General features: G+C 49.8%; 1 protein-coding gene across 1 annotated transcript; it reads right to left on the minus strand.

Moving 5' to 3' along the window:
• Positions 1-747: 747 nt before the first annotated feature.
• LOC110485269 (heat shock protein 75 kDa, mitochondrial) lies at positions 748-24152 on the minus strand. Its single transcript, XM_036939092.1, has 18 exons — positions 23932-24152; positions 23142-23399; positions 22831-22913; positions 22518-22658; positions 21959-22030; positions 20015-20175; positions 18336-18445; positions 18085-18158; positions 17532-17687; positions 17151-17271; positions 16907-16976; positions 16557-16704; positions 11671-11856; positions 11305-11443; positions 4579-4664; positions 3202-3347; positions 2937-3009; positions 748-1797 (listed from the first exon to the last, which is right to left on the minus strand). Exons 1-18 carry the CDS (start codon positions 24047-24049, stop codon positions 1696-1698), a joined length of 2244 nt encoding a protein of 747 aa, XP_036794987.1. The 5' UTR covers positions 24050-24152; the 3' UTR covers positions 748-1695.
• Positions 24153-24218: the final 66 nt, after the last annotated feature.

The following is a 24218-nucleotide window of genomic DNA, read 5'->3' on the forward strand; positions in this document are numbered from 1 at the left end:
GAAGAGGGTTGGACTGAAAACCCACAGGACGGTAGATCTCCAGGAAGAGGGTTGGGCAGCCCTGATCTTGGCAAAGGAGAAATTCTCACTAACAGGGACGTAAACAAATTTGTGCACAAAATTTGAAAGAAATAAGCTTTTTATGTGTATGGAGAATGTCTGGGATTTTATTTACCTCAGCTCATGAAACATGGGACCAACACTTTACATGTGTATATTGTTGTTCAGTGTACTACCTTTAAATATGTGAAAAAACAAGAGGTGTCACAGGTTTTAATCTTGCCGAAGCATTTTTTGAGAAAGTGGATGGACATTTTTTGAGAAAGTGGATGGAATTTGTTTTAGAAAGTGCTTCGGCAAGGGTGTAGATCCCATCACTATCTGATGAAGCTTTGCCTCATCTACACATGGTATTAACATGTCTTCTTTTTCCTGGTCCCTCTTATTTGAGTGTGATATTTTTAGATACATTCACTCCATAGAGCAGCAGGCTGGACAGCCACCAATTCAGCTTTTAAAGGCATTTTCCTCTACGTCCACAGATAGCGCATTTACAGTCATCTCTGCAGACTCAATCAGAAATGACCTGGAAAATGTGTGCTATAATACAGAATGGATTGAATCCCAGCCTTAAATGGTTGCATAAAACATCTGTTTACACGAGACATCCAGCTAGACCGTGTGCCTGACTACAGGACGCATTACGCATGTTAGCACCAGGTATAAACAGGCCTCTAGAGGTCAATCCACAGGGTTCAGTAAATGGGTTTTATTCACAATACATCAGTATCATACTTTACAATCTGAGTATTAGATGCGCTCTTTCTTCGATGTCAACCATTGTTAACAGGTACAAAAAAACAATTGGATGGATAACTTGAGCACTGAATTTGTCAAATTCCACACAGATTGTATATTACCATCTCGTACAAATTTCTCCCAGCAACACATCTAATTGTAAAATAAGTCTTTACAATCAGTTTGAATACTATTCTCTGAAGGACAGGAATCTATGGCTCTAATATTGGGATTGCCAACCATCATATCTGAGGAATAGCTGGGAGGAAAATATCACCTAACAAAAAAAATGGTACAAAAAAAATGAGGAACCCGAATCAAGATGACAAACACTAAAATAGGAAGAAAAAAAGAGGGCCAACGGTAACAATTGTATTGAACGGTCATCTAGGAAGTCTGCACGTCATGGAAATGTGTACGATCATTACACCAGTCCCAATGTCAATAAGACGTCCTTTACAAAGCCCTAACCCATTCTTCAGATCTGGGGTTTCCACTCTGCTCATGACACAGTCTGATAAATATCTGGGTCATCACACACAACATGAGTCAACACTGCTGGAGAGTCTGAGCAACACACACATCCACAGCTTGAGTCGTGTCCGTCTACTCCATTTTCAGGTCTCTGAGCAGGCCGAAGCCTCCCTGCTCTCCTCCAACAGTCCGTTGGTATTGAAGGGACTTTTCTGGGGTACAGATGGGCAGGCCTGAATGTGGAAAGGCCACCAGAGCCGTGTGTTGATGATGGGGGTAGTATCTGCAGCATGTAGAGCCAGGTCATGTGTCTATGTAGGGCCTACAGTGACCTGACCAGTAGGACAGTTGGTTGGGGAGATGGGGAGTTAAACCAGGCAGTGACTGTAGTGTGTAGGGTCTACAGTTGACGGCCGTGACGTCTCAGTGTTTCTCCAGCGCCCTGGTCAGCAGGTTGTTGAGGCGGGCGATCATGGGTCGGGGGTCGTCGTTGAGGCCCGCTGCGATCATGGCGTTGTCGTAGATCTTGAGGTCAAGGATCAGAAGGGTTAGAGACACATGCAAGACTGGTCTAATACCACCGTCTCAAGGCTTCATCTTAGTTTGATATCTAGGAGTCCGAACACAACAGGTATGAGAATGAAACTGACACAAATAAGAGTGAAACAGATTGCCATTAAGCTCAGAGAACTATGAATGTCCCGAAGAGCCCCATTTCCAGAGAATCTAACTACCATGTTTTTTAAAGTGCTGATAATGTTTGTGTCTCAACCAGTGTTGAGGGTAAATTCCATTTCAATTCAGTACAATTCAGGAAGTAAACTGAAATTACACTGTAAATGGAATGGGCCCAAACCCTGGTCCCAGCTTGATATGGCTTCAGACCCCAAAGTGTAGGGAGTGTGACCCAGGATCGTGTGACCCAGGATCGTGTGACCCAGGATCGCGTGATCCAGGATCGCGTGATCCAGGATCGTAGCGTGACCCAGGATAGTGTGACCCAGGATAGTGTGACCCAGGATAGTGTGACCCAGGATAGTGTGACCCAGGATAGTGTGACCCAGGATAGTGTGACCCAGGATAGTGTGACCCAGGAAAGTGTGACCCAGGAAAGTGTGACCCAGGATAGTGTGACCCAGGATAGTGTGACCCAGGATAGTGTGATCCAGGATAGTGTGACCCAGGATAGTGTGACCCAGGAAAGTGTGACCCAGGATAGTGTGACCCAGGATAGTGTGACCCAGGATAGTGTGATCCAGGATAGTGTGATCCAGGATAGTGTGATCCAGGATAGTGTGACCCAGGATAGTGTGACCCAGGATAGTGTGACCCAGGATAGTGTGACCCAGGATAGTGTGACCCAGGATAGTGTGACCCAGGATAGTGTGACCCAGGATAGTGTGACCCAGGATAGTGTGACCCAGGATAGTGTGACCCAGGATAGTGTGATCCAGGATAGTGTGATCCAGGATAGTGTGATCCAGGATAGTGTGACCCAGGATAGTGTGACCCAGGATAGTGTGACCCAGGATAGTGTGACCCAGGATAGTGTGACCCAGGATAGTGTGACCCAGGATAGTGTGACCCAGGATAGTGTGACCGAGGAAAGTGTGATCCAGGATAGTGTGACCCAGGATAGTGTGACCCAGGATAGTGTACTCTACCTGCTCCAGCAGCAGTTGTGCGAGTGCAGAGTCGGACTCCTTCAGTGAGTGCATCTTCTTGATGAGGTCATGACTACAGAGGAAAGGGAGAGTAGGAGACAAGCACAAATCAACACAATACTATTTTGACATTGAATACTGCTGACAAGTTAAGCATTTCACTTGTGCATGTGACAAATAAAACTTGAAACTTATGGATTTGCATAAAACACGCCTCGATTTAGAGATCCCTCTCCCCTCCATCCCTCCATTCCCCCTCCTGTACCCAGCATTGATCTCCAGGGTGGGCTGCAGTATCTGGGCCCTCTCCTCTGTGCTGCGGGCCATCTGCTGGGTACGCAGGAAGTGGCGTGCAGCACCCATCTCCAGCACCGTGATCATGGCTGGGTGGGTATCCAGACGAGGGGTCACCTGGAGGTCATGGGGTCAAAGGTGAAGAATGAGCAGTCACAGACAAAGGAAATCTTACAAATGGACTGATTCTTACATACGGTACCAAAGTCCAGTTAGCCAGTAGTTACTGTATATATAGGCTGGATCAAATCAGTCACACAAGACCACGGAAGAGGCCCTGAACCGTTCCCCACTGGGTTATAGTGATCAGGGTAATGGAACTAGTGTAGATGGTGATGGTAGGGTAACAGTACCTTGATGTTGGTGACTAGTGTAGATAGTGATGCTAGGGTAACAGTACCTTGATGTTGAATAGTGTAGATAGTGATGGTAGGGTAACAGTACCTTGATGTTGGTGACTAGTGTAGATAGTGATGGTCGGGTAACAGTACCTTGATGTTGAATAGTGTAGATAGTGATGGTAGGGTAACAGTACCTTGATGTTGAATAGTGTAGATAGTGATGGTAGGGTAACAGTACCTTGATGTTGAATAGTGTAGATAGTGATGGTAGGGTAACAGTACCTTGATGTTGAATAGTGTAGATAGTGATGGTCGGGTAACAGTACCTTGATGTTGGTGACTAGTGTAGATAGTGATGGTATGGTAACAGTCCCTTGATGTTGAATAGTGTAGATAGTGATGGTAGGGTAACAGTACCGTGATGTTGGTGACTAGTGTAGATAGTGATGGTATGGTAACAGTACCTTGATGTTGAATAGTGTAGATAGTGATGGTAGGGTAACAGTACCTTGATGTTGAATAGTGTAGATAGTGATGGTCGGGTAACAGTACCTTGATGTTGGTGACTAGTGTAGATAGTGATGGTATGGTAACAGTACCTTGATGTTGAATAGTGTAGATAGTGATGGTAGGGTAACAGTACCTTGATGTTGAATAGTGTAGATAGTGATGGTCGGGTAACAGTACCTTGATGTTGGTGACTAGTGTAGATAGTGATGGTATGGTAACAGTCCCTTGATGTTGAATAGTGTAGATAGTGATGGTATGGTAACAGTACCTTGATGTTGAATAGTGTAGATAGTGATGGTAGGGTAACAGTACCTTGATGTTGGTGACTAGTGTAGATAGTGATGGTAGGGTAACAGTACCTTGATGTTGGTGACTAGTGTAGATAGTGATGGTAGGGTAACAGTACCTTGATATTGGTGACTAGTGTAGATAGTGATGGTCGGGTAACAGTCCCTTGATGTTGAATAGTGTAGATAGTGATGGTAGGGTAGCAGTACCTTGATGTTGGTGACTCTGTTTCCCAGATTGTTCCTCATCCAGGAGATCAGGTCCTCAGTCTGCTCCTCTGTCAGACGCTCAGAGGCTATAGACACAGGAGAGAACACAGAGTTAGTTTTAGAGTACTTCATATTGCTGTCTGACGCTAGGTTAACTCCTAGATTAGCTCTGTGGTTGGAGGCTAAGAGGCAGATTTCACTTCGTCTCCCATTAGCCAGGATTCCATCCAATTGGAGACAAAATCTGCATAAAAACCTGTGCATTTTCCCACCAGAGATGTGTGTTGTCCCACCAGAGATGTGTGTTGTCCCACCAGAGATGTGTGTTGTCCCACCAGAGATGTGTGTTGTCCCACCAGAGATGTGTGTTGTCCCACCAGAGATGTGTGTTGTCCCACCAGAGATGTGTGTTGTCCCACCAGAGATGTGTGTTGTCCCACCAGAGATGTGTGTTGTCCCACCAGAGATGTGTGTTGTCCCACCAGAGATGTGTGTTGTCCCACCAGAGATGTGTGTTGTCCCACCAGAGATGTGTGTTGTCCCACCAGAGATGTGTGTTGTCCCACCAGAGATGTGTGTTGTCCCACCAGAGATGTGTGTTGTCCCACCAGAGATGTGTTGTCCCACCAGAGATGTGTTGTCCCACCAGAGATGTGTTGTCCCACCAGAGATGTGTGTTGTCCCACCAGAGATGTGTGTTGTCCCACCAGAGATGTGTGTTGTCCCACCAGAGATGTGTTGTCCCACCAGAGATGTGTTGTCCCACCAGAGATGTGTTGTCCCACCAGAGATGTGTGTTGTCCCACCAGAGATGTGTTGTCCCACCAGAGATGTGTTGTCCCACCAGAGATGTGTTGTCCCACCAGAGATGTGTTGTCCCACCAGAGATGTGTTTTCCCACCAGAGATGTGTTTTCCCACCAGAGATGTGTTTTCATCAGTCACTTGTAGGGACAAAAGGCTGTGTGTGATGACGTAATGTACATAAAATACCTTTTGCATTTTTTTACTGAATAAAAAATACAAAGTTAAATGGGTTTCTATTGTCAACAGTACTGAGGGTTCTCTCACAACACGTTAAATAGAGAGCGTGTCCACTCTGGTGTAGCAGGGCGCTCCAGCCAACAGCTGGCAGAAACAGTGCTGGTGTAGCCTACATGACATTATTACGGGCAAAAGAGATAAATTACTTTTTGTCGTCAAACGGCAGCCAAGCATCAAACAACATGTCACCAGAATCAGACCCTGGAGATTTATTGGAAAGGAGCGTCAAGATCACTGTGCACTTTCATCACCTTAAGTTCTTCATAACCTCCACCTGAAGCCTAATGAACTGCATGCTTTCCCCAGTCCTAGTGAAGTTCTTCATAACCTCCATCTGAAGCCTAATGAACTGCATGCTTTCCCCAGTCCTAGTGAAGTTCTTCATAACCTCCATCTGAAGCCTAATGAACTGAGGGCTTTCCCCAGTCCTAGTGAAGTTCTTCATAACCTCCATCTGAAGCCTAATGAACTGAGGGCTTTCCCCAGTCCTAGTGAAGTTCTTCATAACCTCCACCTGAAGCCTAATGAACTGAGGGCTTTCCCCAGTCCTAGTGAAGTTCTTCATAACCTCCACCTGAAGCCTAATGAACTGCATGCTTTCTCCAGTCCTAGTGAAGTTCTTCATAACCTCCACCTGAAGCCTAATGAACTGCATGCTTTCTCCAGTCCTAGTGAAGTTCTTCATAACCTCCATCTGAAGCCTAATGAACTGAGGGCTTTCCCCAGTCCTAGTGAAGTTCTTCATAACCTCCACCTGAAGCCTAATGAACTGCATGCTTTCTCCAGTCCTAGTGAAGTTCTTCATAACCTCCATCTGAAGCCTAATGAACTGAGGGCTTTCCCCAGTCCTAGTGAAGTTCTTCATAACCTCCACCTGAAGCCTAATGAACTGCATGCTTTCTCCAGTCCTAGTGAAGTTCTTCATAACCTCCACCTGAAGCCTAATGAACTGCATGCTTTCTCCAGTCCTAGTGAAGTTCTTCATAACCTCCATCTGAAGCCTAATGAACTGAGGGCTTTCCCCAGTCCTAGTGAAGTTCTTCATAACCTCCACCTGAAGCCTAATGAACTGCATGCTTTCTCCAGTCCTAGTGAAGTTCTTCATAACCTCCATCTGAAGCCTAATGAACTGAGGGCTTTCCCCAGTCCTAGTGAAGTTCTTCATAACCTCCATCTGAAGCCTAATGAACTGAGGGCTTTCCCCAGTCCTAGTGAAGTTCTTCATAACCTCCATCTGAAGCCTAATGAACTGAGGGCTTTCCCCAGTCCTAGTGAAGTTCTTCATAACCTCCATCTGAAGCCTAATGAACTGAGGGCTTTCCCCAGTCCTAGTGAAGTTCTTCATAACCTCCACCTGAAGCCTAATGAACTGCATGCTTTCTCCAGTCCTAGTGAAGTTCTTCATAACCTCCATCTGAAGCCTAATGAACTGAGGGCTTTCCCCAGTCCTAGTGAAGTTCTTCATAACCTCCACCTGAAGCCTAATGAACTGAGGGCTTTCCCCAGTCCTAGTGAAGTTCTTCATAACCTCCACCTGAAGCCTAATGAACTGAGGGCTTTCCCCAGTCCTAGTGAAGTTCTTCATAACCTCCATCTGAAGCCTAATGAACTGAGGGCTTTCCCCAGTCCTAGTGAAGTTCTTCATAACCTCCATCTGAAGCCTAATGAACTGAGGGCTTTCCCCAGTCCTAGTGAAGTTCTTCATAACCTCCACCTGAAGCCTAATGAACTGAGGGCTTTCCCCAGTCCTAGTGAAGTTCTTCATAACCTCCACCTGAAGCCTAATGAACTGAGGGCTTTCCCCAGTCCTAGTGAAGTTCTTCATAACCTCCACCTGAAGCCTAATGAACTGAGGGCTTTCCCCAGTCCTAGTGAAGTTCTTCATAACCTCCATCTGAAGCCTAATGAACTGAGGGCTTTCCCCAGTCCTAGTGAAGTTCTTCATAACCTCCATCTGAAGCCTAATGAACTGAGGGCTTTCCCCAGTCCTAGTGAAGTTCTTCATAACCTCCATCTGAAGCCTAATGAACTGAGGGCTTTCCCCAGTCCTAGTGAAGTTCTTCATAACCTCCACCTGAAGCCTAATGAGCTGCATGCTTTCCCCAGTCCTAGTGAAGTTCTTCATAACCTCCATCTGAAGCCTAATGAACTGAGGGCTTTCCCCAGTCCTAGTGAAGTTCTTCATAACCTCCATCTGAAGCCTAATGAGCTGCATGCTTTCCCCAGTCCTAGTGAAGTTCTTCATAACCTCCACCTGAAGCCTAATGAACTGCATGCTTTCCCCAGTCCTAGTGAAGTTCTTCATAACCTCCATCTGAAGCCTAATGAACTGCATGCTTTCCCCAGTCCTAGTGAAGTTCTTCATAACCTCCATCTGAAGCCTAATGAACTGAGGGCTTTCCCCAGTCCTAGTGAAGTTCTTCATAACCTCCATCTGAAGCCTAATGAACTGAGGGCTTTCCCCAGTCCTAGTGAAGTTCTTCATAACCTCCACCTGAAGCCTAATGAACTGAGGGCTTTCCCCAGTCCTAGTGAAGTTCTTCATAACCTCCATCTGAAGCCTAATGAACTGAGGGCTTTCCCCAGTCCTAGTGAAGTTCTTCATAACCTCCACCTGAAGCCTAATGAACTGCATGCTTTCTCCAGTCCTAGTGAAGTTCTTCATAACCTCCATCTGAAGCCTAATGAACTGAGGGCTTTCCCCAGTCCTAGTGAAGTTCTTCATAACCTCCATCTGAAGCCTAATGAACTGAGGGCTTTCCCCAGTCCTAGTGAAGTTCTTCATAACCTCCATCTGAAGCCTAATGAACTGAGGGCTTTCCCCAGTCCTAGTGAAGTTCTTCATAACCTCCATCTGAAGCCTAATGAACTGAGGGCTTTCCCCAGTCCTAGTGAAGTTCTTCATAACCTCCACCTGAAGCCTAATGAACTGCATGCTTTCTCCAGTCCTAGTGAAGTTCTTCATAACCTCCATCTGAAGCCTAATGAACTGAGGGCTTTCCCCAGTCCTAGTGAAGTTCTTCATAACCTCCACCTGAAGCCTAATGAACTGAGGGCTTTCCCCAGTCCTAGTGAAGTTCTTCATAACCTCCACCTGAAGCCTAATGAACTGAGGGCTTTCCCCAGTCCTAGTGAAGTTCTTCATAACCTCCACCTGAAGCCTAATGAACTGAGGGCTTTCCCCAGTCCTAGTGAAGTTCTTCATAACCTCCACCTGAAGCCTAATGAACTGAGGGCTTTCCCCAGTCCTAGTGAAGTTCTTCATAACCTCCATCTGAAGCCTAATGAACTGAGGGCTTTCCCCAGTCCTAGTGAAGTTCTTCATAACCTCCACCTGAAGCCTAATGAACTGAGGGCTTTCCCCAGTCCTAGTGAAGTTCTTCATAACCTCCACCTGAAGCCTAATGAGCTGCATGCTTTCCCCAGTCCTAGTGAAGTTCTTCATAACCTCCATCTGAAGCCTAATGAACTGAGGGCTTTCCCCAGTCCTAGTGAAGTTCTTCATAACCTCCATCTGAAGCCTAATGAACTGAGGGCTTTCCCCAGTCCTAGTGAAGTTCTTCATAACCTCCATCTGAAGCCTAATGAACTGAGGGCTGTCCCCAGTCCTAGTGAAGTTCTTCATAACCTCCATCTGAAGCCTAATGAACTGAGGGCTTTCCCCAGTCCTAGTGAAGTTCTTCATAACCTCCATCTGAAGCCTAATGAACTGAGGGCTTTCCCCAGTCCTAGTGAAGTTCTTCATAACCTCCATCTGAAGCCTAATGAACTGAGGGCTTTCCCCAGTTCTAGTGAAGTTCTTCATAACCTCCATCTGAAGCCTAATGAACTGAGGGCTTTCCCCAGTCCTAGTGAAGTTCTTCATAACCTCCATCTGAAGCCTAATGAACTGAGGGCTTTCCCCAGTCCTAGTGAAGTTCTTCATAACCTCCATCTGAAGCCTAATGAACTGAGGGCTTTCCCCAGTCCTAGTGAAGTTCTTCATAACCTCCATCTGAAGCCTAATGAACTGAGGGCTTTCCCCAGTCCTAGTGAAGTTCTTCATAACCTCCATCTGAAGCCTAATGAACTGAGGGCTTTCCCCAGTCCTAGTGAAGTTCTTCATAACCTCCATCTGAAGCCTAATGAACTGAGGGCTTTCCCCAGTCCTAGTGAAGTTCTTCATAACCTCCATCTGAAGCCTAATGAACTGAGGGCTTTCCCCAGTCCTAGTGAAGTTCTTCATAACCTCCATCTGAAGCCTAATGAACTGAGGGCTTTCCCCAGTCCTAGTGAAGTTCTTCATAACCTCCATCTGAAGCCTAATGAACTGAGGGCTTTCCCCAGTCCTAGTGAAGTTCTTCATAACCTCCATCTGAAGCCTAATGAACTGAGGGCTTTCCCCAGTCCTAGTGAAGTTCTTCATAACCTCCATCTGAAGCCTAATGAACTGAGGGCTTTCCCCAGTCCTAGTGAAGTTCTTCATAACCTCCATCTGAAGCCTAATGAACTGAGGGCTTTCCCCAGTCCTAGTGAAGTTCTTCATAACCTCCATCTGAAGCCTAATGAACTGAGGGCTTTCCCCAGTCCTAGTGAAGTTCTTCATAACCTCCATCTGAAGCCTAATGAACTGAGGGCTTTCCCCAGTCCTAGTGAAGTTCTTCATAACCTCCATCTGAAGCCTAATGAACTGAGGGCTTTCCCCAGTCCTAGTGAAGTTCTTCATAACCTCCATCTGAAGCCTAATGAACTGAGGGCTTTCCCCAGTCCTAGTGAAGTTCTTCATAACCTCCATCTGAAGCCTAATGAACTGAGGGCTTTCCCCAGTCCTAGTGAAGTTCTTCATAACCTCCATCTGAAGCCTAATGAACTGAGGGCTTTCCCCAGTCCTAGTGAAGTTCTTCATAACCTCCATCTGAAGCCTAATGAACTGAGGGCTTTCTCCAGTCCTAGTGAAGTTCTTCATAACCTCCACCTGAAGCCTAATGAACTGAGGGCTTTCCCCAGTCCTAGTGAAGTTCTTCATAACCTCCATCTGAAGCCTAATGAACTGAGGGCTTTCCCCAGTCCTAGTGAAGTTCTTCATAACCTCCATCTGAAGCCTAATGAACTGCATGCTTTCTCCAGTCCTAGTGAAGTTCTTCATAACCTCCATCTGAAGCCTAATGAACTGAGGGCTTTCTCCAGTCCTAGTGAAGTTCTTCATAACCTCCATCTGAAGCCTAATGAACTGAGGGCTTTCTCCAGTCCTAGTGAAGTTCTTCATAACCTCCATCTGAAGCCTAATGAACTGAGGGCTTTCCCCAGTCCTAGTGAAGTTCTTCATAACCTCCATCTGAAGCCTAATGAACTGAGGGCTTTCCCCAGTCCTAGTGAGAGGACCACACAATACTTACACATAAAAGCGTATCCACCGGCATTTCCCACATAATTCATTTTACAGACACAAAAATATCCCACATTGTCCATCATATTTTGTTTTGTCGACATTTGGAAAGTTTACTGACAAATTAGCTGTTTCCCTCAGGCCTGTCATGACATTTTTTATCCAACAAACTTCACTCACATTAACAGGTTGGAAGGAAACCTGGTTATTGATATCCATGATCAGGTGAAAATGTGACATAAGTGGAAGCAAGGATTTCCCCTCGAATGTAAATTCCCGCAGCATTCAGTGACATGGTCAGAGAGAGATGGGTCTTACCAGGCTTGCTGTCCTGGTACTTCTCCTCCTTGTAGTGGTCCACCACAATGTCTGTTTCCACAGAGATCAGCTTCTTCTTGTCAAACTCTCTGAGGTGCAGGAGGGTGAGCTCGTCAAACTGCTCATAGCAGAACAGCACCTGGAGACACAGAAAAGGAGAGAAAGAAAACAGACTGACAACAACTAGAGGGAGTAATGATGAAATCCTGCCCACCACTGATGAACAGACATTATCCTCCACCATCACTTCTGTCTCATATTCCCATCTGGTCCCAGATCTGTGGTCGTTGTTTGACATGACAATGCTCATAGGAGTTAGCAAGACAGCCAACAGATCTGGTAGCAGGCTATCTGAAAACAACTCACCTCCATGTCTTTCTGCTTCATGGCCTCAAAGTAGGGGGAGTGTTCAGCCAGGTGTCGGTTTGGGGCACACAGGTAGTAGATGTTACGTGTCCCAGCCTTCATACGGGAGCCGTACTCCTTCAGGTTGGTTTGCTGGCCCGCGGGTAGCGCTGAAGACTCAAACCTCAACAGCTTGCCGATGTCCTCCTGTACAAAGACAGCGAGAGAGACAGAAAGGACTGAGTGATAATGAGTGTGGGACATGACTGACATAATTCACATTTCTGATTCCTAGGACATGATCCTCTTGCTCCCTTCCCCAAAAAACCTACACGCATACCATTTTTTCTATTCTTCACACCTCCATTCCTCCACCCCACCTCTCCCCTGTCCCAGTCTCACCCTGACATCCTGCTCTCCCCTGTCCCAGTCTCACCCTGACGTCCTGCTCTCCCCTGTCCCAGTCTCACCCTGACGTCCTGCTCTCCCGTCCCAGTCTCACCCTGACGTCCTGCTCTCCCCTGTCCCAGTCTCACCCTGACGTCCTGCTCTCCCCTGTCCCAGTCTCACCCTGACGTCCTGCTCTCCCCTGTCCCAGTCTCACCCTGACGTCCTGCTCTCCCCTGTCCCAGTCTCACCCTGACGTCCTGCTCTCCGCTGTCCCAGTCTCGTCCTGCTCTCCCCTGTCCCAGTCTCGTCCTGCTCTCCCCTGTCCCAGTCTCGTCCTGCTCTCCCCTGTCCCAGTCTCGTCCTGCTCCCTCCCGTCCCAGTCTCGTCCTGCTCTCTCCCGTCCCAGTCTCGTCCTGCTCTCCCGTCCCAGTCTCGTCCTGCTCTCCCGTCCCAGTCTCGTCCTGCTCTCCCCTGTCCCAGTCTCACCCTGACGTCCTGCTCTCCCCTGTCCCAGTCTCACCCTGACGTCCTGCTCTCCCCTGTCCCAGTCTCACCCTGACGTCCTGCTCTCCCCTGTCCCAGTCTCACCCTGACGTCCTGCTCTCCCCTGTCCCAGTCTCACCCTGACGTCCTGCTCTCCCCTGTCCCAGTCTCACCCTGACGTCCTGCTCTCCCCTGTCCCAGTCTCACCAGTCTCACCCTGACGTCCTGCTCTCCCCTGTCCCAGTCTCACCCTGACGTCCTGCTCTCCCCTGTCCCAGTCTCACCCTGACGTCCTGCTCTCCCCTGTCCCAGCCCCCCAGTCTCGTCCTGCTCTCCCCTGTCCCAGCCCCCCAGTCTCGTCCTGCTCTCCCCTGTCCCAGCCCCCCAGTCTCGTCCTGCTCTCCCCTGTCCCAGCCCCCCAGTCTCACCCTGCTCTCCCCTGTCCCAGTCTCACCCTGACGTCCTGCTCTCCCCTGTCCCAGCCCCCCAGTCTCACCCTGCTCCCCCGTCCCAGTCTCATCCTGACATCCTGCTCTCCCCAGTCCCAGCCCCCCAGTCTCACCCTGCTCCCCCCTGTCCCAGTCTCACCCTGACGTCCAGCTCTCCCCTGTCCCAGCCCCCCAGTCTCACCCTGACGTCCTGCTCTCCAGCCCCCCAGTCTCACCCTGAGGTCCTGCTCTCCCGTCTCAGCCCCCCAGCCTCACCCTGACATCCTGCTCTCCCCTGTCCCAGCCCCCCAGTCTCACCCTGACGTCCTGCTCTCCCGTCTCAGCCCCCCAGCCTCACCCTGACGTCCTGCTCTCCCGTCCCAGTCCCCCAGCCTCACCCTGACGTCCTGCTCTCCCGTCCCAGTCCCCCAGTCTCAGCCTGACGTCCTGCTCTCACGTCCCAGTCCCCCAGTCTCAGCCTGACGTCCTGCTCTCCCCTGTCCCAGCCCCCCAGTCTCAGCCTGACGTCCTGCTCTCCCCTGTCCCAGCCCCCCAGTCTCAGCCTGACGTCCTGCTCTCCCCTGTCCCAGCCCCCCAGTCTCAGCCTGACGTCCTGATCTCCCCTGTCCCAGCCCCCCAGTCTCACCCTGACGTCCTGCTCTCCCCTGTCCCAGCCCCCCAGCCTCACCCTGACGTCCTGCTCTCCCCTGTCCCAGCCCCCCAGCCTCACCCTGACGTCCTGCTCTCCCCTGTCCCAGCCCCCCTGCCTCACCCTGACGTCCTGCTCTCCCCTGTCCCAGCCCCCCAGCCTCACCCTGACGTCCTGCTCTCCCTTGTCCCAGCCCCACCCTGACGTCCTGCTCTCCCCTGTCCCAGCCCCACCCTGACGTCCTGCTCTCCCCTGTCCCAGCCCCACCCTGACGTCCTGCTCTCCCGTGTCCCAGCCCCCCAGTCTCACCCTGACGTCCTGCTCTCCCCTGTCCCAGCCCCCCAGTCTCACCCTGACGTCATGCTCTCCCCTGTCCCAGCCCCCCAGCCTCACCCTGACGTCCTGCTCTCCCGTGTCCCAGCCCCCCAGTCTCACCCTGACATCCTGCTCTCCCCTGTCCCAGCCTCACCCTGACGTCCTGCTCTCCCCTGTCCCAGCCCCCCAGCCTCACCCTGACGTCATGCTCTCCCGTGTCCCAGCCCCCCAGCCTCACCCTGACGTCCTGCTCTCCCGTGTCCCAGCCCCCCAGTCTCACCCTGACATCCTGCTCTCCCCTGTCCCAGCCTCACCCTGACGTCATGCTCTCCCCTGTCCCAGCCCCCCAGCCTCACCCTGACGTCCTGCTCTCCCGTGTCCCAGCCCCCCAGTCTCACCCTGACATCCTGCTCTCCCCTGTCCCAGCCTCACCCTGACATCCTGCTCTCCCCTGTCCCAGCCCCACCCTGACGTCCTGCTCTCCCCTGTCCCAGTCTCACCCTGACGTCCTGCTCTCCCCTGTCCCAGTCTCACCCTGACGTCATGCTCTCCCCTGTCCCAGCCCCACCCTGACGTCATGCTCTCCCCTGTCCCAGTCTCACCCTGACGTCATGCTCTCCCCTGTCCCAGCCCCACCCTGACGTCATGCTCTCCCCTGTCCCAGCCCCCCAGTCTCACCCTGACGTCCTGCTCTCCCCTGTCCCAGCCCCACCCTGACGTCCTGCTCTCCCCTGTCCCAGCCCCCCAGTCTCACCCTGACGTCATGCTCTCCCCTGTCCCAGCCCCACCCTGACGTCATGCTCTCCCCTGTCCCAGCCCCCCAGTCTCACCCTGACGTCATGCTCTCCCCTGTCCCAGCCCCCCAGTCTCACCCTGACGTCATGCTCTCCCCTGTCCCAGCCCCCCAGTCTCACCCTGACGTCATGCTCTCCCCTGTCCCAGCCCCACCCTGACGTCATGCTCTCCCCTGTCCCAGCCCCCCAGTCTCACCCTGACGTCCTGCTCTCCCCTGTCCCAGCCCCACCCTGACGTCCTGCTCTCCCCTGTCCCAGCCCCCCAGTCTCACCCTGACGTCATGCTCTCCCCTGTCCCAGTCTCACCCTGACGTCCTGCTCTCCCCTGTCCCAACCCCCCAGTCTCACCCTGACGTCCTGCTCTCTCCTGTCCCAGCCCCCCAGTCTCACCCTGACGTCCTGCTCTCCCCTGTCCCAGCCCCACCCTGACGTCCTGCTCTCCCGTGTCCCAGCCCCCCAGTCTCACCCTGACGTCCTGCTCTCCCCTGTCCCAGCCCCACCCTGACGTCCTGCTCTCCCCTGTCCCAGCCCCCCAGTCTCACCCTGACGTCATGCTCTCCCCTGTCCCAGTCTCACCCTGACGTCCTGCTCTCCCCTGTCCCAACCCCCCAGTCTCACCCTGACGTCCTGCTCTCTCCTGTCCCAGCCCCCCAGTCTCACCCTGACGTCCTGCTCTCCCCTGTCCCAGCCCCACCCTGACGTCCTGCTCTCCCGTGTCCCAGCCCCCCAGTCTCACCCTGACGTCCTGCTCTCCCCTGTCCCAGCCCGACCCTGACGTCCTGCTCTCCCGTGTCCCAGCCCCCCAGTCTCACCCTGACATCCTGCTCTCCCCTGTCCCAGCCCCCCAGTCTCACCCTGACGTCCTGCTCTCCCCTGTCCCAGCCCCACCCTGACGTCCTGCTCTCCCGTGTCCCAGCCCCCCAGTCTCACCCTGACGTCCTGCTCTCCCCTGTCCCAGCCCCCCAGTCTCACCCTGACGTCCTGCTCTCCCCTGTCCCAGCCCCCCAGCCTCCCCCTGACGTCCTGCTCTCCCCTGTCCCAGCCCCCCAGTCTCACCCTGACGTCCTGCTCTCCCCTGTCCCAGCCCCCCAGCCCCACCCTGACGTCCTGCTCTCCCGTGTCCCAGCCCCCCAGTCTCACCCTGACGTCCTGCTCTCCCCTGTCCCAGCCCCCCAGTCTCACCCTGACGTCCTGCTCTCCCCTGTCCCAGCCCCCCAGCCTCCCCCTGACATCCTGCTCTCCCCTGTCCCAGCCCCCCAGTCTCACCCTGACGTCCTGCTCTCCCCTGTCCCAGCCCCACCCTGACGTCCTGCTCTCCCGTGTCCCAGCCCCCCAGTCTCACCCTGACGTCCTGCTCTCCCCTGTCCCAGCCCCACCCTGACGTCCTGCTCTCCCCTGTCCCAGCCCCCCAGTCTCACCCTGACGTCATGCTCTCCCCTGTCCCAGTCTCACCCTGACGTCCTGCTCTCCCCTGTCCCAACCCCCCAGTCTCACCCTGACGTCCTGCTCTCTCCTGTCCCAGCCCCCCAGTCTCACCCTGACGTCCTGCTCTCCCCTGTCCCAGCCCCACCCTGACGTCCTGCTCTCCCGTGTCCCAGCCCCCCAGTCTCACCCTGACGTCCTGCTCTCCCCTGTCCCAGCCCCACCCTGACGTCCTGCTCTCCCGTGTCCCAGCCCCCCAGTCTCACCCTGACATCCTGCTCTCCCCTGTCCCAGCCCCCCAGTCTCACCCTGACGTCCTGCTCTCCCCTGTCCCAGCCCCACCCTGACGTCCTGCTCTCCCGTGTCCCAGCCCCCCAGTCTCACCCTGACGTCCTGCTCTCCCCTGTCCCAGCCCCCCAGTCTCACCCTGACGTCCTGCTCCTGCGTGGTGACGATACCCTCCCTGATGAACAGGCCGTAGTCCTCAAAGAACTTGGCGTATTTCTCAGGTTCCTTCTTACTCTGGTCCATCAGGAACTTAATGATACGCTGCTGTAGAACATCCCTCAGCTTCCTGTAGAGAGAGAGAGAGACAGATCGAAAGCATGACAGGGAGAGAAGCAGAGATCATGAGAGAATAAAAGGGAGTGAGAGCCGTGGATGTAAGGGAGAAGGAGTAGAAAGACACTATTAAAAGAGGGGTGATGTGTACAACAGACTTGACATAGCAGTGTCATTGTCTGGAAAGGGGTGATGTTGTTGGGCTCCAGTCTCACCTGATGAGGGTGCTCTCCTGCAGCAGCTCTCTGCTCAGGTTCAATGGGATATCCTCACTGTCCACCACACCTGTATACACAAATACATACACACTGTTATACTGTAACACTACTAGCATCTACAATCAACAAAGGATCCGGAAAGAGACAGACAAGGAAACACACCAGAGGGCAGATGTGAGGGGAAAGATGAAGGGAGACATTAAGATGGGCACAGCTGAGGAGGTACTGAGTAAAGACTGACCTCTAAGGAAGCGTAGCCACTTGGGCAGGATTTCAGTGGCCTTGGTCTGGATGAGAACCTTCCTGCTGTACAGAGCCACACTGGAGCCCATCTCTCTGCTCACGTCAAACATGGACGGCTTCTGCTCACACATTGACACACAGTAATATTACAGGCAGTCGTGAACATACCGGGACGTCCACATTTACAACTGTCACAGAGCCTTGACCTCAGAAAGATCTCATTTAACATCACTTATTAGTTTCTCTTTTCCTCAACAAGTATGTTTGCTCCCTTCCTCTCCCCAGTCACACCCTTGGTGCCCAAGTGCTCCCTAACCCTCTATCCCCAGCCCATGCTAGCCCTCTGCTCCCAACCCCCAAGATCCCCCCCTCTCCTCACCACGTCTGGGACGTAGAAGATGGAGCGGATGTTGACGGGGGCGTCAGCGCGGTAGTGCAGTGTGTAGCGGGGCTTGTCGTACGACTGAGCCACGTAACGGTAGAACTCCTCGTGCTGCCACTCACTGATGGACTTGGGTTCCATCATCCACAGGGCCTGGGAGGGACGTTAATATACCGGATGGATACACTGTTACACACAGAGCATGCAGGCAGGCAGGTACACACACTCACTGCACAGACAGGCAGGCAGACACACACTACACTACAAAATAGGACTAATAACTGGGAATCAGTCCAACAAGTTTTGAGAACCAATAAGTTGTCAGGGCCAATTAATGTGTCAATCAGTTTGTCTCTTGACTTTTCCAGATAAGTTGATTCCCTCTATTAGAATCCCATCGATAAGTCCAGCAATTCAACTAATCCTCACTAACAACCCCATGAAGGACATTAAGCCATAACAATCAGTGGTCCAATGAAAAGCAATCGCTGTGGTCCATCTCAACCCTGTAAGAAGTTGATAGAACCAGAAGAGTGGGCCAGGTGCTCACCTGGAGAGTGTTGAGTCGTCGTCCGTTCAGGAAGACGGGGAAACTGACAAAGTTGCTGTATTTGGTCACCACCTCTGCAACAACATATGACATCGGTTAGTCCTGCCTGGACAAGCAGCAAGCCTCCCAGCCTGACACAGACCCTGACATGAATCTTACAGGAACGATTATGCATGTTGAATGTCTACTATATATGTGGAATGTCTATAAAAGACAGTACAGTTATCAAAGGGGTCTTGTATGGTCCATACCTTTGACTCTGTCCTCAGCAGAGAACTCCTTGCAGTCATCCTTGAGATGCAGCACTATCTTAGTGCCTGGTCTGACCCCACTTGCCTCAGCTATCTCAAACACTCCAGACCTGGGGAGCACAGAGATCACACACTGTGGTTCATATCTTTACATTAAACACTCCAGACCTGGGGAGCACAGAGATCACACACTGTGGTCCATCACCTTTACATCAAACACTCCAGACCTGGGGAGCACAGAGATCACACACTGTGGTCCATCACCTTTACATCAAACACTCCAGACCTGGGGAGCACAGAGATCACACACTGTGGTTCATATCTTTTACATCAAACACTCCAGACCTGGGGAGCACAGAGATCACACACTGTGGTTCATATCTTTTACATCAAACACTCCAGACCTGGGGAGCACAGAGATCACACACTGTGGTTCATATCTTTTACATCAAACACTCCAGACCTGGGGAGCACAGAGATCACACACTGTGGTTCATATCTTTTACATCAAACACTCCAGACCTGGGGAGCACAGAGATCACACACTGTGGTTCATATCTTTACATCAAACACTCCAGACCTGGGGAGCACAGAGATCACACACTGTGGTCCATATATTTTACATTAAACACTCCAGACCTGGGGAGCACAGAGATCACACACTGTGGTTCATATCTTTACATCAAACACTCCAGACCTGGGGAGCACAGAGATCACACACTGTGGTTCATATCTTTACATCAAACACTCCAGACCTGGGGAGCACAGAGATCACACACTGTGGTTCATATCTTTTACATTAAACACTCCAGACCTGGGGAGCACAGAGATCACACACTGTGGTCCATATCTTTTACATTAAACACTCCAGACCTGGGGAGCACAGAGATCACACACTGTGGTTCATATCTTTTACATTAAACACTCCAGACCTGGGGAGCACAGAGATCACACACTGTGGTTAATATCTTTACATCAAACACTCCAGACCTGGGGAGCACAGAGATCACACACTGTGGTTCATATCTTTTACATCAAACACTCCAGACCTGGGGAGCACAGAGATCACACACTGTGGTTCATATATTTTACATTAAACACTCCAGACCTGGGGAGCACAGAGATCACACACTGTGGTTAATATCTTTACATCAAACACTCCAGACCTGGGGAGCACAGAGATCACACACTGTGGTTCATATCTTTACATCAAACACTCCAGACCTGGGGAGCACAGAGATCACACACTGTGGTTCATATCTTTTACATCAAACACTCCAGACCTGGGGAGCACAGAGATCACACACTGTGGTTCATATCTTTTACATCAAACACTCCAGACCTGGGGAGCACAGAGATCACACACTGTGGTTCATATCTTTTACATCAAACACTCCAGACCTGGGGAGCACAGAGATCACACACTGTGGTTCATATCTTTACATCAAACACTCCAGACCTGGGGAGCACAGAGATCACACACTGTGGTTCATATCTTTTACATTAAACATATTAAAATGTGTTACTAAGACATACCTCGCTATCACACCATATTCTCGCACAATCCATCGACATACCTGTCACCTCTCCATCCTTCTCTCTCTCCTCTTTCTTACCATCCCTTCCTCTTTTCACACTGATCAAATTCCTCCCCTCTCCAACCCTCCCTCCTCTCCTACCCATCAGAGGACCACTTGTATCCGGGGCTGCTGGGCTCGGCTGACTGAGAGTAGACGTCCACACGGTCAGCCACCATGAAGGCAGAGTAGAAGCCCACACCAAACTGACCAATGATGGAGCTGCTGGCCTCCGCCTGGCTCTGCAGGGACTCCAGGAAAGCCTAGGAAGAAGGGATGGGGGATAGAAAGAGGAAGCAGGGGTAAAATGGGAATGAATGGAAAAGAGACACCAACAAATGTGAGCAAATTGATGAAATGAGAAAGCTTAGGCCCTGACATTGTAATTGAATGAGATTGTAGATTTATTTTTTATAGTTTTATTTAACCAGGTAGGACAGTTGAGAACACCTTTATTTAACCAGGTAGGCTAGTTGAGAACACCTTTATTTAACCAGGTAGGACAGTTGAGAACACCTTTATTTAACCAGGTAGGCTAGTTGAGAACACCTTTATTTAACCAGGTAGGACAGTTGAGAACACCTTTATTTAACCAGGTAGGCTAGTTGAGAACACCTTTATTTAACCAGGTAGGCCAGTTGAGAACACCTTTATTTAACCAGGTAGGCCAGTTGAGAACACCTTTATTTAACCAGGTAGGCCAGTTGAGAACACCTTTATTTAACCAGGTAGGCTAGTTGAGAACACCTTTATTTAACCAGGTAGGCCAGTTGAGAACACCTTTATTTAACCAGGTAGGCCAGTTGAGAACACCTTTATTTAACCAGGTAGGCCAGTTGAGAACACCTTTATTTAACCAGGTAGGCTAGTTGAGAACACCTTTATTTAACCAGGTAGGCCAGTTGAGAACACCTTTATTTAACCAGGTAGGCTAGTTGAGAACACCTTTATTTAACCAGGTAGGCCAGTTGAGAACACCTTTATTTAACCAGGTAGGCCAGTTGAGAACACCTTTATTTAACCAGGTAGGCCAGTTGAGAACACCTTTATTTAACCAGGTAGGCCAGTTGAGAACACCTTTATTTAACCAGGTAGGCCAGTTGAGAACACCTTTATTTAACCAGGTAGGCCAGTTGAGAACACCTTTATTTAACCAGGTAGGCCAGTTGAGAACACCTTTATTTAACCAGGTAGGCTAGTTGAGAACACATTTATTTAACCAGGTAGGCCAGTTGAGAACACCTTTATTTAACCAGGTAGGCTAGTTGAGAACACCTTTATTTAACCAGGTAGGACAGTTGAGAACACCTTTATTTAACCAGGTAGGACAGTTAAGAACAAGTTCTCATTTAAAACTGCGACCTGGCCAAGATAAAGCATAGCAGTGTGAACAAGACAACAACAGAGTTACACATGGAGTAAACAATAAACAAGTCAATAATACAGTAGAAAAAAGAAAAAGAGTCTATATACATTGTGTGCAAAAGGCATGAGGAGGTAGGTGAATAATTACAATTTAGCAGATTAACACTGGAGTGATAAATGATCAAATGGTCATGTGCAGATAGAGATACTGGTGTGCAAAAGAGCAGAAAAGTAAATAAATATAAACAGTATGGGGATGAGGTAGGTAAATAGATTACGATGAATTTGGGGAGGGACGATACCAGAGATCGTTACAGAGATGGTGACCACTCATTGGTAACGTGGCAAAGAAACAATCCACAAATTGAATTTCATTTCTTTATGAAAACAGCCCTACTGTTCGAAACAAACAGTACGCTGTCATCCAGAGTCATGTCATTATTTTACAAGCTAAGGCACAATATTTTACATACAGCAGGTTTTTAAAAGGACCAAAGAGTTGCCTGCTTCATGTTTTCATTTTTGCCATGGAAAGAATATTGTGATACTGGTATTATCACAGGCCCATAATTGATTTTTTGAATATTCCTCAAGTCATTGGAATTAAAACATGAATGAAATGGGAAGGCAGATAATGGGGAAATGTAAGAGATGTAACAAAGATAAGGGAGCGAGGTTTACCTTGGATCCAGAACGAGCGATAGTCCCCAGGTTGGCCACCAGCTCCTCTTGGTTCATCCCAACTCCTGTGTCCTAAAAGAGGAAGGTATACTATGATAAATACGCTGCTGTTAAGCCATCACCAAGAGCAAAGGACCATTCTGTAATACCTTCCTCCTTATCTTTGGAACTACAGCCAGCTGTCAGAGCTACAGCCAGCTGTCAGAGCTACAGCCAGCTGTCAGAGCTACAGCCAGCTGTCAGAGCTACAGCCAGCTGTCAGAACTACAGCCAGCTGTCAGAACTACAGTCAGCTGTCAGAACTACAGCCAGCAAGTTTTATAACTGTGCAAGTTCTGTTTCATCCACCAGGTGGCAGACTGTGCTATACAGAACTTTGAAATGAACAGAAACATCTAACAGTGATTATGTGCATTTTAAGTCAATCAAATTAGCATTTGACGATGATTCATGACTAAAATAATTCCAAGAAAAATAGGATAAAAATGTAAATAAACTCTTTAAAGCATGTTAGCAGTTACCACAGCAACCCTAGTCCCTCGTCCTGGTTTGGGCGTACCTGGATGGTGAAGGTGCCCTTGGCCTGGTCCGTCTGTAGGTGGATCTCCATGGGGGCCGTGTCTCCCCCTCCCGTTATCAGCTTGTGGCGCAGCTTCTCCAGGGCGTCACTGCCATTGGAGATCAGCTCACGGATGAACACCTGAGCAATGGGCCAGGATGGAAAAGGTTAAAAACACAGAATATCTTAGCGTAAGGTTCCTGAAATACCTAGCTAGATACAGCAAGCACATTATCACTGGTCCATCAGTTAGTCATTTATATGCATTCAAATCAGTTCTCAAGTTGCTGTGACTGGTCAGACCACCCCTCACCTCCTTCTCAGAGTACAGAGATCTAGCAACAATGTCCAAGAGTTTCTTGGTCTCAGCCTGGAACTCATGCTTGGAAAAGGTGCCTGGACAAATCAGATTGAAAACGGTTAACTTCATTAGTTTAGCATGCTAAGGACACAGGATGTGGACTAAAGTATATCATAAGCTACACATACAACTATCCAGTGTCCATTAATGTTGCCAAATCATAATACTATGACAATCACTGGCTAGTGATGTTGAAGTTTCAATTGTTATAGCACAAAACTGAGAATGTTAGCTAACAGGTCTGAGGTCAGAAAACATATCACCTTGGACATTCTCTGTGTCTTGGATGATTGTGTGCAGGGGTTCTTCTTCGGGAGCTTTATCCTCTGCCTCTTGAATATTCTCTACTTCCTCAACCTTCTCTGTCGCAGGAGCTTTCTCAGCTTCTAGATCCTTGTCTGTATCCTGAGGGACTCTCTCAGCTTCCTTGGTGCTGTAGTAGGAACACTGGGTGAGACCAAGGCTGGGGTTCCACATGCCACTTCTGGACCATTGTTTCTGCTGCTGCCTGACATGGGCATCTGTTGACAGGAGGGGATAGGTGGTGTGCGAGGTCATGCAATCATCATATTGAATATTCAAACGCATTGAGTGTCAGTGGTCATGGTTCACTTTTAGAACGTCCTTGTCTTGGATTTATCTGATGCAACATGAATGCAAGTTTACAATGAAGTAGGTTAGGTCAAGGATACATCCTTATACATTTGATTTGATTATCCTTGGTAAAGATACTGGTCGTCTGTGCTGCGGTACGGGGCAGACATGCAACTGTCCCCATATTTATATACAATGGTCCGGTCACATATGTAATTCATTCACCAGATGCCAAATATCAAAATATGCTAGCTAGCTCAAACAAAAATAGTTGGATGGCTAGTTAAGACACATTTGTCAATAAACACCGCATTCCACAGTCGTCGACAACTTCATGTTGCATATGACAGGGAGTGAGTGATCTTGTGTAATATAACGTCAGGCAGAGCACGCTAACGTTAGTTAGCTCATATAACTGCAGTGCTTTAGCTAGCGAACTAACGTTAGCGAGCGGCTTACCTTCACTGAATGGTCCTACAGTCCTACTACCCAATCCTCGTCCAGAAGACAGGAGCCTGGAGTTGGCCCTTCGAGAAGAACCCAAAGCGAATTTGAACAATTTCAGGCACCGAGACATCTTTGACAGAGCAAGAGGTCGTTTGACCTATTCAACACACGTTAAACAGAAGTGCGACAACTGCAAGCACAAGTAGGACCTCTCACAGTCGCACAAAGATTACGTAATTCAAGCTACTAGCATATTGCCTGCTTAGAGAGATGTGAGAAATAAATGAAAATACGGGAAT

Source organism: Oncorhynchus mykiss, chromosome 12 (genome assembly GCF_013265735.2).
Source record: "Oncorhynchus mykiss isolate Arlee chromosome 12, USDA_OmykA_1.1, whole genome shotgun sequence".
Classification (NCBI taxonomy): Eukaryota; Metazoa; Chordata; class Actinopteri; order Salmoniformes; family Salmonidae; genus Oncorhynchus; species Oncorhynchus mykiss.